At 38.4% G+C, this 13,882-nt stretch overlaps 1 protein-coding gene and 1 long non-coding RNA gene across 2 annotated transcripts; both read left to right on the forward strand.

Moving 5' to 3' along the window:
• The first annotated feature begins 1,461 nt into the window (after positions 1 to 1,461).
• Positions 1,462 to 12,893, forward strand: si:ch211-149e23.4. Its single transcript, XM_038303341.1, has 12 exons — positions 1,462 to 1,592; positions 3,708 to 4,037; positions 4,145 to 4,453; positions 7,944 to 8,225; positions 8,299 to 8,452; positions 9,451 to 9,620; positions 9,729 to 10,001; positions 10,129 to 10,425; positions 10,532 to 10,816; positions 10,896 to 11,058; positions 11,465 to 11,625; positions 11,747 to 12,893. The coding sequence occupies exons 1-12, from the start codon at positions 1,526 to 1,528 to the stop codon at positions 11,827 to 11,829; spliced, it is 2,574 nt and encodes an 857-aa protein (XP_038159269.1). The 5' UTR covers positions 1,462 to 1,525; the 3' UTR covers positions 11,830 to 12,893.
• An 88-nt stretch (positions 12,894 to 12,981) lies between these two features.
• LOC119795364 lies at positions 12,982 to 13,503 on the forward strand. The gene is made up of 2 exons (XR_005282318.1): positions 12,982 to 13,011; positions 13,100 to 13,503. It is a non-coding gene; the product is annotated as an uncharacterized LOC119795364 (long non-coding RNA).
• Positions 13,504 to 13,882: the final 379 nt, after the last annotated feature.

A 13,882-nucleotide genomic window follows, 5' to 3' on the forward strand; every position in this document is an offset into this window, starting at 1 on the left:
TTTGAATGTGTTACGACTTAAAATGTATCTGCAGTCCTTTTTTTGTCACATCATGCCATCTATCAAGGTTTCTTATTGGAATTTTAAAAACAACAGCATATTAGCAAACAATTGCTGATGTGATCAAAGTTCATTCTTCTTTTTTTTTGATGAAGACATAAAAAGTGGGGTTTTGATTTGTCATCCCTCCTGCAGTAAAAAATATCTACTTTTTTTGTTGAGCAATGATTCACTGCAGTTATAACTACAATCCTCCGAGGTCTGTCTCTACAACTCTTGCACATCGAGGGACTGAAACCCACCTACCTGTCTTGTCTTGTAAAAACATCCGATACTCATCCCCACTGGTTGGAGGGCATCTGATTGCTCTTCATCATTGCTTGGGCTATTGTTTTCTTCCCTTACTCTGTCTCTGACCTCTCTGCAACATTATCCCGTACATGCCTGGTTCTTCATGATGTAAAATCAACCAAATCTGTTTGATTCAAAACCTGAAGGCAACTTAAACATTCCTTTGAAACACAAGTTGTTTCAAAGGAAGGTCTAAATCTAGAGATATATTCACTCTCCTTAATTTCCAGATGCAATTAAAACACTCATGTGCAGGTGTGCATGCGAACAAGTTTCTTTTTGAGAGACATGACTGCTATACTTAAGCTGCAAATGTCCTATAATGTTAACGCTGTGATGTTACTGTATGTATTCTAAATGGAAACTCTAGTTGTGGATGTGGGTGCATCAAAATGTGTCTGAATCATAGTATTTCCTTTTTGTGAAACCAGATTCTCATGCTGCAGAGGCTTGAACTGTGCCTCCTGGTTTCAGAAGAGATCATTCAAAAAGCCGTTACAGACTACATGGTAAAATATGCGTTGGCAGCATTTTTTTTTATGGGGTCATTTCAGTCACTGTCAGCTCGCTGTGGTTGGAATGACTCATCACTATAAGTCAAAAAGGATGGCACAGTCTATATCTGCCAATCTCTGCCTTACCCATTCACATTCTTTACACTCTTTCAAACAACTTAATGAAAAAATAAAAGGGTCTAAAAGAGAAGAATCATGGGAGCGAATTAGAGGAACATTAACTCATAAAATAATGACCACGAGCGAGTGATTTCCTGGCACACAGGAAATAAGCAGAAGCAAACCATCTCTGCTGTCAGACTGGCCGACTCTGAGCTTCCCCAACATGGACAGGATGGTATGGATGATACATGGCTTTACCTCCGTCCCAAGGGGCCCTGTTAGATAGGGTGGCTGAGAAACAGACCAGAAGCATCGCGCTAGAAAACCTGAAAAATCATGAGACATGCAAAGCTTTGCTAAAGTATTGTTTGGCAAAGAAAAAACAAAAAGCAGAAGTGGTTCTACAAGTGTAGGCAAACAGGCATGCACGTAAGTATCAGCTGTAAAGGGTGTGCACCTATAACCATGAACCACAGAAAGCACACACACACTTTAAATACCCCTGTGCCTCACACACAGTTGGTGCATCCAACTGTGTGTTGCTAAATGACACCATCATGAGATGCTCATGGCTGTTGGTTTTGGGTCTTCTCCAAAATTTTGCACATTCCTTGGAAATTCTGGGTAAGTTTGCAGAGTTGCAGTCCATCTGTGGCTGTCAGCTGTTTATGGGCTTATTTTACTGGACCTTCAGGTCTTATTTAACCTGTGGCATTTATATTCACTGGGGCTGCTTGGTTTTTCCTAAATGATCAGTTAAATTATAAATGCACACAGCCTATAAAATGAAATGATTAATTGTGTATGGAACCATTTTCTGCCATATTTTCTTGATAGCATGCTGCATTTCCACTCTACCGGTGAGTTTATTGTTATTGATCAGCTGTTTCACCTAAAAACCTCGGTAATTTCTCTACAGCCTATTAAAACCAATATATGAGGGGTGTTAAGGTGTGTTTTTTTCAGCGTAATGGGAAAAACCCCTTGAAGACCCTGGTATGCATAGCTTTTGTTTCTGCAAAGTCAGAGAGTTTCAGTCTGAGATGAAAGTTTAAATGTGAGGAAGAGCTCTGAATTCTTACATTGAAAGAGTTATTTGCTCACCACATCCCCCAGCCTGCTGGAGGAAGACTTGTTGTTTCTCTCTGGTAAATTGTTGCTGTTGAATTGGTGAGAAAAAGAACCCCCTGGGCTTCAGGAAATATGATGCTCTAAATGAATGCATGTTTTTCTTTTCTCAGTTATTACCTTGTTTGTGTCCTGAAGGCACAGCTTTTCCATTCTTGGCTGACATTTATTTTGGCAATAACCTGCAAGGGCAAATGGACCCAGAAGGCGTTACTGAAGTGATAGAGTGCATTTATTTATTTTTTTCCTCTTAAAGGCTTTGGAAGCACTCCACATTGTTTCCATTAGCTGTGATATACAGGGAGCCCAGCTGGATTTCAATTGCAACAGAGCTGGATACATTCCTTGGGTTTACCATGACACAGTGCAGCGCAGAGCTGTCATTATTGTACTCATCGTTTATACAAACCTGAGAAGAAGCTCTTGGCTTCTTGGCTTCAAACAAATGGTGTCCTTAAGCACACCTTGATGAAGTCAGCAGAGGAAGCAGAGAGAAGTGGACTGGCTTTGCATTGCGGAAAGGCCTGTAAGTGCTGACGTCTGTCGTCATCCATTAAAAAGTTTTCCCTCTGAAATGTCCACCAAACTCCGGCTGATTTGGGCACCATGTGGATGAAAAATGTTTCTGTTGTCTGGATACTAACTCGACATAACTTCTGAGTTGTTTTCATTAACTTAATGGACTTGTCAGTTAAATACACATTGTGAAAACCAGGCAGCATTTATCAAAGCTGAGCGCAACAGAGTCCACTTCTTGTCCTCAGCCTCTTAAGCGTTGACAGATACAGCTTGAACCTTTACAGTCTTGCTGCCAGCTGGAGAAAGAACTGCCACCCATTTTAAAACCATCTTTTTAGTACAGTACACAATGGATGCAGTTTTTACATGATTAATATTCCACATATCACTTGTTTATGGGGTAAAATAAATAAAACCTGTTTGCAAACACAAAAAAATTGTCATTTATTTTGAAGTTTTCCAGTAAAATATACATTATTCTGTGATTTGTGTTAAATGTGTTAAATAGGCATACATAAAAAAGAACCAATGAAATAAGGTAATATTTCTCTTGTCCAGAGATTAAATATGAAGCTGAGGCTTTCTTCAGGTGTTACTCTTCCTGGCATTTAGCCAGCTGGAGAGGCAACCAAAGAAATCAAATTGAGTGTATTGTCAGACATACTATCAGTTCACCGATCTGCGTCTGGTCTTTATGATAACCAAGGATGGTTCTGGCCAATAGGTGGTTGTCTCATCAGTGTTCATTGCTGCTGGTTTGTCACATAGATGAAGAAATGCTAGCTAATAGTAATGCTTGAACATCCAGTTGGGTTCAAAATGTCTGCATTTGCTCTTCTAGTTTTGCTTTTATTGTCAGTTTGAAACTTCAGTAAACAAGAAAACGCCTTATTAATCCAGGCAGGTTGCCTCAACTATCACAGTTTCATTTATGCTGAGAATCAAAATAGTCATCTAAGGATCCTTTGGGGGCAAATGTAACTTCATCTATTAAGACAGATCTACTTTGCTGGCTGTGTTCGCAATATCAGGAGTGCTCAGTTGAACTTTTGACCGTTGATGATAACTGAGCATGTTAATGCTGTGTCTCAGGTTCAGGTGAAGAACCAACTTCTGTGATTGCTCAAAACGTCACCGGAGTTCTAGGGGATTATGTGTACCTGAGCTGTGAGTTTCAGGGCAAAGAGGACATCCAGAAAGCTGAGTGGAAACGCAAGATTTCTCTGAATAAATTCAAACGACTGGCCGGCTTCGCAAATAATAAATCATTTAGCCATTTTGATGACTTCTCAAAACCCCCCTCATCCACTAACCTCACAGTTAGGATGAGGGTGTCCAATGTGGAGGCGGAGGGAGAGTACCTCTGTGAGTTTGAGGATAAGGAAGAAAATTCATTTGGCAGCGTGTTTGTCACTGTTTATGGTAAGTGGATCTCTTTTTCAATGTAGAAAATCCATTATGAGACACTTTAAGAATCAAAGCTACATTCTGCACTAATAATAAACTATGTTATTCTTTAATATCCCCAGTTAAACCAGATATACAGATAATGGTGAATTCAGAGACCATAAATGACATTCATTACCAGATGGTGTCATGCTCAGCCATTGGAGGGAAACCAACGCCTCACATCAGCTGGCTGGTCGGTGGGCAACCGCCTTCCGGTTTCCCCTTCACTGTGAATGAGAGTAAAACTCTCCACTCAAACAGCACCTCCACGCTGCACAGCATCCTCAGCTTCCCCACCCATCTCCAGGAGGAGGACAGTGTGACCTGTGTTGTCAAACATGAGACCCTTCCAAGCCCAAAAAGCACCACAACAAGGGTGAAAACCTACGGTAAGGCCAAATCAGCAACATTTGAGCCTTTATAGCTCGTTTTCCAGGAGGAGTTGCATCACCAGCATCATGACTCAGCAAATTACAAAACTTTAACTTTCTCCTGCTGTTCCCTTTCAGTCTGCTCCACATACACACGGACAGACCATAAATCACACTGTGTAGTGTAGGGCATTCATGTGGGAATGCAGTATTTCAGTGAATTTGAGCAAAGCGAACAAGATCCAAAGAAGAATGGAAGTTTTTAAAATGATATGGCGCAGTGCAGGACTTTGATGAACTTTGAAGATACCGATTTAAAGCAGAGTGTTGATGTGTGGTTTGTGCGCCTGCAAATTGAAGGATGATGCGCACGAAAACCTGTTGAATTATGTGCAAATAACTTTTTAGATTAACTACAGTAATGAGTGGAATCATTTAGATCAAGCATGAACTATATAAAACAGTTGTGGTCTGTGGGATCTGAGGTAATGGTAAAGGATTCATTTTGATTGATAGTGAATGGGGGAGGGGGGTCTGAAGACAGAATACTTTGTTCAAAGATTGGCTTTATTCATTCATTTTTATAATATTGAAATCATTATTTGCAATGTTTGCTACTTTAAGAGAATATCTCATGTCAAGCACAGAGCATTTAGGAAGAAAAAAATCAATTCTTGACTTGCTTAACACACTTGATTATTATATTTATATGCTTTAAACTTTAAACTCTGTACCAAACTGACTGACATATATGGCTTTTGTTTTTAAAGGTAAACAATGATAACAAATTAAAAGGAATCTCTGCACAGTTTTTTTTTAGGATATGTTTCTGCAACTGTCTTTGTCAGTTCATTGTTGCAAGTTTAAAAGTCAGAGCGTAATTTACCGGTAATAAGTAATACTTCTGTATCTTTTTAAGACAAAAAAACATATGTAGTATAAATATTTTTATTGTTGTAGGCGTTATTTTAAAACCTTCAGTGATTATACATCCAGCTTTAGATTTCTGTCAATATACATAATGCTTTTATTATGAATGTTTAAAGGAAGTTGTATCTTACGTTATCCTTTGTCTTGAGGCTATAATGTAGACACTCATCTAAACCCTTCACGAAAAGGCCCACTGGGATTATTTTTCTGGTGTTCTCCAAAGTCCCTGACACATTGAATTATGGGGTTTTAATTTACTGTAAATATTAATTATAAGAAAGACAAATTTGTATTCAACTGATCTATATTATGTAAGTTTCATTTCTTAAAATGCGATACATTTTTTTTTTTTTTTTACATTTTTAAAATATTCTATTCTTTTACATGCACCAGACAATTCAATGATCTTTTTTGCAGACTGTCAGCATTCTCTCTTTATTTACAGTCTAATATTATGGTCATCCCTAACAAATACAAAGTTCAAGAGCAGCTTTTTTTAAGAGAAAAAACTAAATTAAAAAATGTATTATTCTGCTGATGAATGCTCTAAAAAAAACTAATTTCCCAGGCAACTAATCTTGTCTTTTCAACCTTAAAAAAAACCCAGAATGTCCTTGTCCCCCAGAATCTGATTTCTTGATCATTAATGGGTCTGCATGAAAGGTGCAGTTTGTGAAATTAGGGGGCCAAGGATTCACACAAAAGAAAGCCAAACCAAAAGAGGAAGTCTAGCATTATTACAGCCATTAAAGATATATCAGAGGAAGAAAACATGGAAGTTATGCTTGATTAAAGACATGCTTTGTTGTGCACATCTGTAATGCTAACCCTCAAAAATGTAAAATATCTGAATCCTCAAAGCTGGCGGTAATCTCACAATCAACAGTTACTCTGCGCACACACTCGCAAAGGGAAGTTATGCCTCTGTACCACTTTATATCCCAATGCAATGATAAACAGCAAACCCAGATTATTGTGCCCACTGCAGCAGAAAATCTGTGGCTCAACTATCTGGCAATGAAATATTCCTAATCAAGATAAAAAAAAACACAAGGCTGTCCTTTAAAAGCTTTTTATATTTTGTGAAATACAAGCCCATAAATCTATGTATCCAAATTTAACTGCAAAAAGTATGTTTTTTTTTTTCTTAAAAATAAGTGGATTTTTTTTACTTGTATTGAACAAGTAAGTTACCCACTTAACTAAAGGAATAAGACAAATTAAATTTAAAATAAAACAATTGCAGTCTTATTTCAAAGTGCATCATTTTTGGTAAAAACACTAATTTCATTGACAGCTACTTCTATTTACTGTACCTCCTCAAATTATGGGTGAAAACACTTATTTTAAGGAATTCTTACTCATTTATAGATCGTGTTGTTGTGCACCTACATAATGCAGTGCAGGATAAAGAAGAGGAAGGAAAAGAATAAGATTAGCTTTGCTTATTCAAATTAGGTGCAGATGGCTTGCCAATTTTTTCAAGTATCTCCACACATTCTGAATTAGATTTAGGTCTGGACTTTAACTGGTCCATGTTAGAAACATGATTATATCTTGATCTGAATCATTTGATTGTAATATTGGCTGTATTTTTAATTGTGTTGTCCTTGGAGTATGAATCTTAGCTCCAGTCTTTAGCCTTTTGCAGCTTTAACTGGTTTTTTTGTGGATCATTCCCTTTAAGCAGTACACAGGTACTAATATGGGGCTGAAAAAAAGAAAATTAAAGCCAGTGTATCTCTTTTTTTATAATTCACAGCAAGGCACTACTTTGCTCTGATCTGTAACACAAAATATTGACTTGATAGAATAAAGTTTATGGTTATGATGTGAAAAAATGTAACATAAATCTCTGAGTCACACTCTGTGGTTGTCTTGCATTAAGAACAGTGAAATATGACTTCTAAAACCTTCTTCCAAATAGGCTTTCCTATCCGCACTTTAATCCATGCAAAGCTTCCAAATTGCTAAAGCCAATGTTTTTATGGCATGCTGTATGGCAAGGCTGAGCCTCACCGAGCAGCTCGTTTCTCTACAATAAATTTACACTTCCCTGAAACGCTGCGGATGAAGTCATTTTCTGACTGCTGTGGTTGTATCACACATAACTCGAGGTGTTAATAGACAGGACATTTTAAGGCTAAAATGAGTGAACTCCCAAACACCCAAGCTGTTATGCTGCGCTGGCTTACCTTTGTTACTCATTAGAGATATCAAAGTACTGCATTAAACTAGTTTAATATATTTGATGATAGACTCCAATTCGGTTGATTCCTGGTATCAAAGCTTCTGGTTTCTCCTGGCTTTGGTTGGACGGCAGCTGCTCCAGATATCTGCTCTCAGCAGCAGCTTAGATACCAGATGGGACAGGTGATAAGCCCATAAGTGCGCAATCCAAAACACAAGCAGAAGCCCCCCCTTTGGTCCTTGTTTGAGCAACTCATGGTTCATCCTCCCCCAGCTTCCTATTCAACAAAAACACAACTGAGCCTCTCTGAGTTTTTAATTTACTGGAGAAAACATTAACAGTTTAAGTAAGAATAACTCTTCCTTCCTTTTTCTTCCTGCTTCTCAGTGAGGCCAAATGTGACGATTAAAGCAGAGATGGTAGAACACGGAGGAAATGATTTCTGGGTGGTCTCTTGCATTTCATCCGGAGGGAGACCTGAGGCTGACATTTCCTTGGCTTTGAACGGGAATGAAGAGGTGCAAAGAGATAAAACTGCAAATTCAGACATGAAAAGTCTCTCCGTCCGGCTGGCTGTGGCAGAACACGAGGGCCACAGCATCACCTGTGTGTTTAGACACCCAAAGTTCTCACACCCTGAGTCTCGAAACATTACCCTGCCCACTTTTTGTGAGTATAGAGATCAGAAGTGCTTTTTCTAATGAGGTAAAACAGACATAACTTTTTTTGGTCTCATCTGCAGATTTGTCTGGAGTTCATTTGTCCTTTGAAGGGGGAAACAGCAGCAACGGCTTCAATTCCACAGAATTTCTAGAGTTGCAGGAAGGAGACAGAGACGTAGTCTTCACCCTGAAGGTCACAGGGAATGTGCCACGCTACATTGTTGACTGCAAAAAGTATGATTTTTTTTTTTTTTGCAATGAAGAGGCACTTCATAAAAATCACACGTCACAGATTGCATTTCAGATTAAACTTTGATGATAACAATGCAAAAAGCTTCTGTTTTGACAACACGTTAAGTAGACACAAGCAACTAGAGGTCATGATGTCACAGAGCTGTTTTTCAGCAGTTAAAATCGATTAAAATCTTTTTTTTAAAAAGGACAGTCTATCACATCTACATTTACAAGGCTTATTTTTTTTTTTTATTACCAGTCTGCAGAGAGTTCTGCCTGCTACTCATTATATTTGTAGGATCTTTTTTTCAGATCCAGAGTGTAATGCAAAGATGAAAAAGGAGATTTTCAGGCGAAATTCACACTGATGCTTATTTTTCACATTCACACATTTAAATTGAAACAAACTAGACAGCTTGAGTAGGAAGTGGTGAAACATTTGGTGGCATCAAACCGCAAGCGTCAGACAGGAGGAACCAGATTATGGTGTTTTTAAAAAAAAAAGTTATTTTAATATTAACTAGTTTATTTCTCACGGCATCATAAAAGATTGTGTATATATATATATAAATATATATATATATATGGGCTGCAAATGACGATTAACTCCCAAATCAATTAATCTGTCGATTATTTTTTGATTCAGATAGCAAAGTCTTTTTTACTAAATTAAACCAGGTTTTTTTTATCTTAAATGCATAATTTTATATATATATATATATATATATATATATATATATATATATATATATATATATATATATATATATATATATATATATATATATATATATATATATATATATATATATATATATATATATACATATATATATGGACCACTATACTACTATCTCTGTGCTTTAGGTGCATCACAGTTGTTATCATTTCTATCATATTTTAACACTTTGATTTCACTTTTAACCAAATCTTTATCTGTCATGTTAATTGGAATAATTCTTAAAACAGAAAAATTACTTTCTGCGTTCGTCCTGCAGAGATGACAGGCCCTTGCCTGAAGACGTGAAGCTGATTGGTAGAGATCTAATAATTCGAGGTCCGGTAACGCTTCAGCATTCTGGTCTGTATGAGTGTGACTGCTCCTACCACCATCTGAAAGCAACAATGCAGGTCAACATTACAGTTCAAGCTCAACCTCCACAGATGGGTTGGTATAAAGATTTATTTGACTTTAAATTGTATTCTTTATGACGCCAGCATGACATTACTCCTAAATTTTGATGTGGAACGTTTCTGGCCACATTCTTTCTTTCAGTTTCTCCCACAATCAGGGTCGATTCTCACAGCGAAGGTGAATTCACAATGATTGAGTGCTCGGCGACTGGCGCTGTTCCTGCAGCCAGCGTTTCCTGGAGTCTACCTGAAGGTGTTTCCGAAGACTTTTGGTCCAATTCCACTTTCAATAATGGAAGCCACACTGTTTTACTCCTCCCTGCATGCTTGCCTCTGGAGCTCACAGCAGTGTGTGTGATAAATCACCCTACATTTAAGGAAACAGAGAACAGAAGTATAATACTCTCACATTGCGGTATGTTCTACAAATCAGTCAATATTTAACCTAACGCTTATTTGTCCATGTTTCTGTACCATGGATTCTATCAGTTACTCAAAGTCAACACCTCATTTCCTGTTTTCAACTTCTTTTTGACATAAAGCTCGACCAAACGTAACCATCACCCTTAGCTCTGAGTGGAAAGACAGTCACAAATACTCAACGGTGATCTGCTTGGTGGTCAGTGTCGCCTCTGCTGCAGCTATAAGCTGGCGTGCTGGAAACAAAGATGACATCAGTTATGCGATGAACACCGATTTCCACACTGAGGGTCTGGTATCAACCCACAGCTCTGTGCATTTTAAGTCTTCTCTCTATGCCGGTCAGAATCTCACTTGCATTGTGAAACACCCCAGTTTGGTGAATCCAGAAAAGAGAACCATACACATTCCAGTGAACAGTATGTTTGCTTTTTCTAAGATTACTCTTTTTTTTTATCTACTTTGAAAAATAAATCCCAAATCAGCTCCTCACCTTGTTTTTTTCCATTGCTGTTTTCTTTTCAGAACCCCCTCATGTCAGTGTGTCTGTGGTGCGACAGAAACACTCCCCTCTCTGGCTTGCAGTGTGTGACTGTAAAGGGGAGGGTGTTGGGACAAACCTTGCATGGGACCTTCCTGAAAATGTCAGAAATGAAACAACCTTGCACACAGAATACAAAGGACACATAATGAACGCCAAGCTGACTTATCAGTTTCCTCTGTTCCTCCATGAGGGACAGGGCCTGACTTGTGTGTATAAATCTGATAATGGGATCACAGAAAGGAAAACTATTCCCATACCAAAATATTGTAAGTGCAACTAGGGTCATAAGAACACAGGTGGATTGATTTTCTAAAGACTCTTGATGTTTGTGTAATGTTTCTGCAGATATCTCCTCTGTAAAGGTCCTGAACAACACAAGTGCTCTAAAGAACCACCATGCTGATCAAGCTGCTGTATACAGAGTTTCTGTCAATGAGAATCAACCCAACCAGAAAGTATTGCTCAGAGTGGAAGGAAACATGCCAGATTACAGCCTTGAATGTCGAAGGTGCAGTGGTAAAACCTCAGTAGATAGCACCACCTAAACCAAGCCTTTGCTTATTTGCCTTTTGGCTCAATGCATTTGGAAAAAAAAATACCTCTCTATTGTCACATTACTGGTTATTTCAATCTGTAGCATGTGCTACCATCTGATCGCACCACATCGTGCACAGGTTGCTGCCATGCATTTGCATTTAAGCATTTAGGAAAAAACATAAAAAGGTTGAGTTTCAAAGCCGTTTTGCGCTAAACTCTTAAATGTAACTTAACTCGTGTTTAGCCTGCATTTCTAGTTTAGATACATCATTTTACAATTCTGTTTTGTTATACTGTTAATTAGCCACCAGACATATAAATATGTTCTTACTAAACTCTAAATCTTAGCCTAAATCATATCATCACTTGTGTTGTAGGAGTGATGGCTCAACTGTTCCAATGGATGGGGACACCATGATCCTTCATTCGGACCCTTCAGGCCAGACTAAAGGCCTCTACTGCTGTTTGGCTTCTTTTTATCACCACAATGCTACTGTCGACATTCAAGTGGAAGTCTTGAGAGAGGGCGAACAGTTTAGTAAGTGTTTGTGCTCCCTGACATGTTTAGTTAAGGAGCCCTGATGCTATCTGCATGCTGAAGAGTGTTAAGAGTTTGAGGCTTTGTTAGGATGTCTGATATCAGTGCTTCTGTGTGGCAGTGCTGGTAATCCTGATCTGCATCTCTTCCGCCTCGGCTGTCCTTATCGTCTTCATCGTCATCCTCTATGTGTGCTGCTGGTGAGTTAGTTCCCAAGGTGTCAGCTCAGCAGGTGATGCACTGATGTGCAAATGAGGGCATCGCTGCCAACTGCGTTCAGTGTGAGACAAACAGGATGTGAGGATCGTTAACCCAAGTCAATAACCAACCACCTCAGTGTAGTTATTCACAAACAGGAAAACTGTGGCTGAGGCAGACAGGTGCCTTTGCCACCACAGTCCCGCTTGTTGTACATAGGTAGAAATTGTGCAGTTATAAAACAGATTTATCGACTAGTTTCCTGCTCTGCCTTTCAGAAGTTTTAAGTTTGTTCAGTTTTGGTCCATTATAGTCTCTGCCAAGTTGCACAATTCATAGGTTTCTATGTTATTACTGTATAATTCAAGCTGCTGTACTTCAGTCTTAAAAAAAAATTCTCGAATGAATTTTTAATGCTACTGCTGGAAAAGGTTGTTGATTCACATCTTTTACAACTTAGGAGGGCTATCTGTAACGGTGCTAAAAACTGTTTATTGCTTTATTTTCTCACTGGATCCTGCCAGTGATTTGTGAGGCTCAAACTATGCCTCCCATTAGAGGCAAACCACAGAGGTTTTCAACTTGTTTGAATAGGCCAGCGACTCCTAACATTCTTCCACTTACAGCCTCAGTCTCATTATAAGTGACACAGTCCTGTCAGGCTAATTCTGGAAGGTCAGTCACCCTGTGAACAACAAGAAAACATGACTCCTCAAGAGTTATTTTGAGATAACCTCAGGCCACCTGACCTTCCACACTCGCTGAGGAGAACATGACAGTGCAGGTCCTTCTTCTGTCCCTGGGGAGTTTAAGGAATAAGCAAGCTGCTTCTCAGGGATTAATGATAGAGAATTTACTCAATCCTGTATTCATGCTGCATGCACTGGATTCACATCTACAAGTTATTAGTTTGCTATAGTTCTCTGAGGTTATAATTATACCACACTGCCATCTAGTGGCAGAAAATAGACAAGTAAACATGTCAATGTTTATTTATTTCTATAGCACATATTAAAAACAGCTACATTTGCCCAAAGTGCTGTACAACAGGGTGCATCAAATGAGCAAAAAGATAATCAAAAGTTACACAAAAATTAAAAAAATAAAAGATAATTAAGATATTACAGGTGGTTTGAAATTACTTTTTTTTTCTGGTTTTGCAGTAAACAAAAGAAGACTCCACATAAGGTATATTCAGATATTTTATTATTAATATTTATAAGTCATTTTTATAAAGCTTTGTTCAAAAAATATGTTTTAAATATTCACAAATCAGGAACGGGAGTCTATCTCAGCCTTGACGAGTCTCATGCAGGAGCCTGGCTCTCCTGAGGTCAGGAAGCCTGGAGCAGACATGTCCAACTGTAAGGAGCACGCTCAGCTTACCAGCTTCTCCATCGTCTTTGAATCCAAGAGTACAGTGTGAAGAGATAAAAGGTGTCCCTCAGAGGACCTTACAAATAATCAGCTTGACCCAGCATTTATCTTAATGCAGCACCGTTTTGTGTGTTTATGTAGCATTTCAAATGAAACCGACCATGCACTGAACTTTGTAGCTGACTGGCATTAATGATTTAAAAAGCAGTGAGTTTTCGCACTTTTCAGCCTTACATGAACTTTGCATTTTGTTTGTAATATTTTTTATACATGACAATCAATAAAACCAATTGATGACAATTATTCCACGAGTTTCTATTTTCTGATATTCATGCAGTTTTACACATTATTCCATTGATGCAAAATATGGTGCAGTGACACGCTTATAATCGTTTCTCTATGGCCGGTAAGATGCAAGCTAATCCAAGGCTTGCATCTTGGCGGCCTAGTGGTTAGGGCATAGAGCTTGGAATCCAGAGGTTCTGAGTTCGACCCAGACTGCCATTCTGGGTCTCTAAGAAAGAGACCTTAACCCCGCATCGCTCCCCATATGCCCCATGATGGCAGCCCACTGCTCCCAAAGGGGATGGGTTTAATGCAGAGGTAAATTTTTCTAATGTGAGATCAATAAAGTTTAATAAAAAAAATATTAAAATTAACTAGGCTGTAGTATCGCAGTTAT

Source organism: Cyprinodon tularosa, unplaced genomic scaffold, assembly GCF_016077235.1.
Source record: "Cyprinodon tularosa strain WSP-4 unplaced genomic scaffold, ASM1607723v1 ctg51, whole genome shotgun sequence".
Classification (NCBI taxonomy): domain Eukaryota; kingdom Metazoa; phylum Chordata; class Actinopteri; order Cyprinodontiformes; family Cyprinodontidae; genus Cyprinodon; species Cyprinodon tularosa.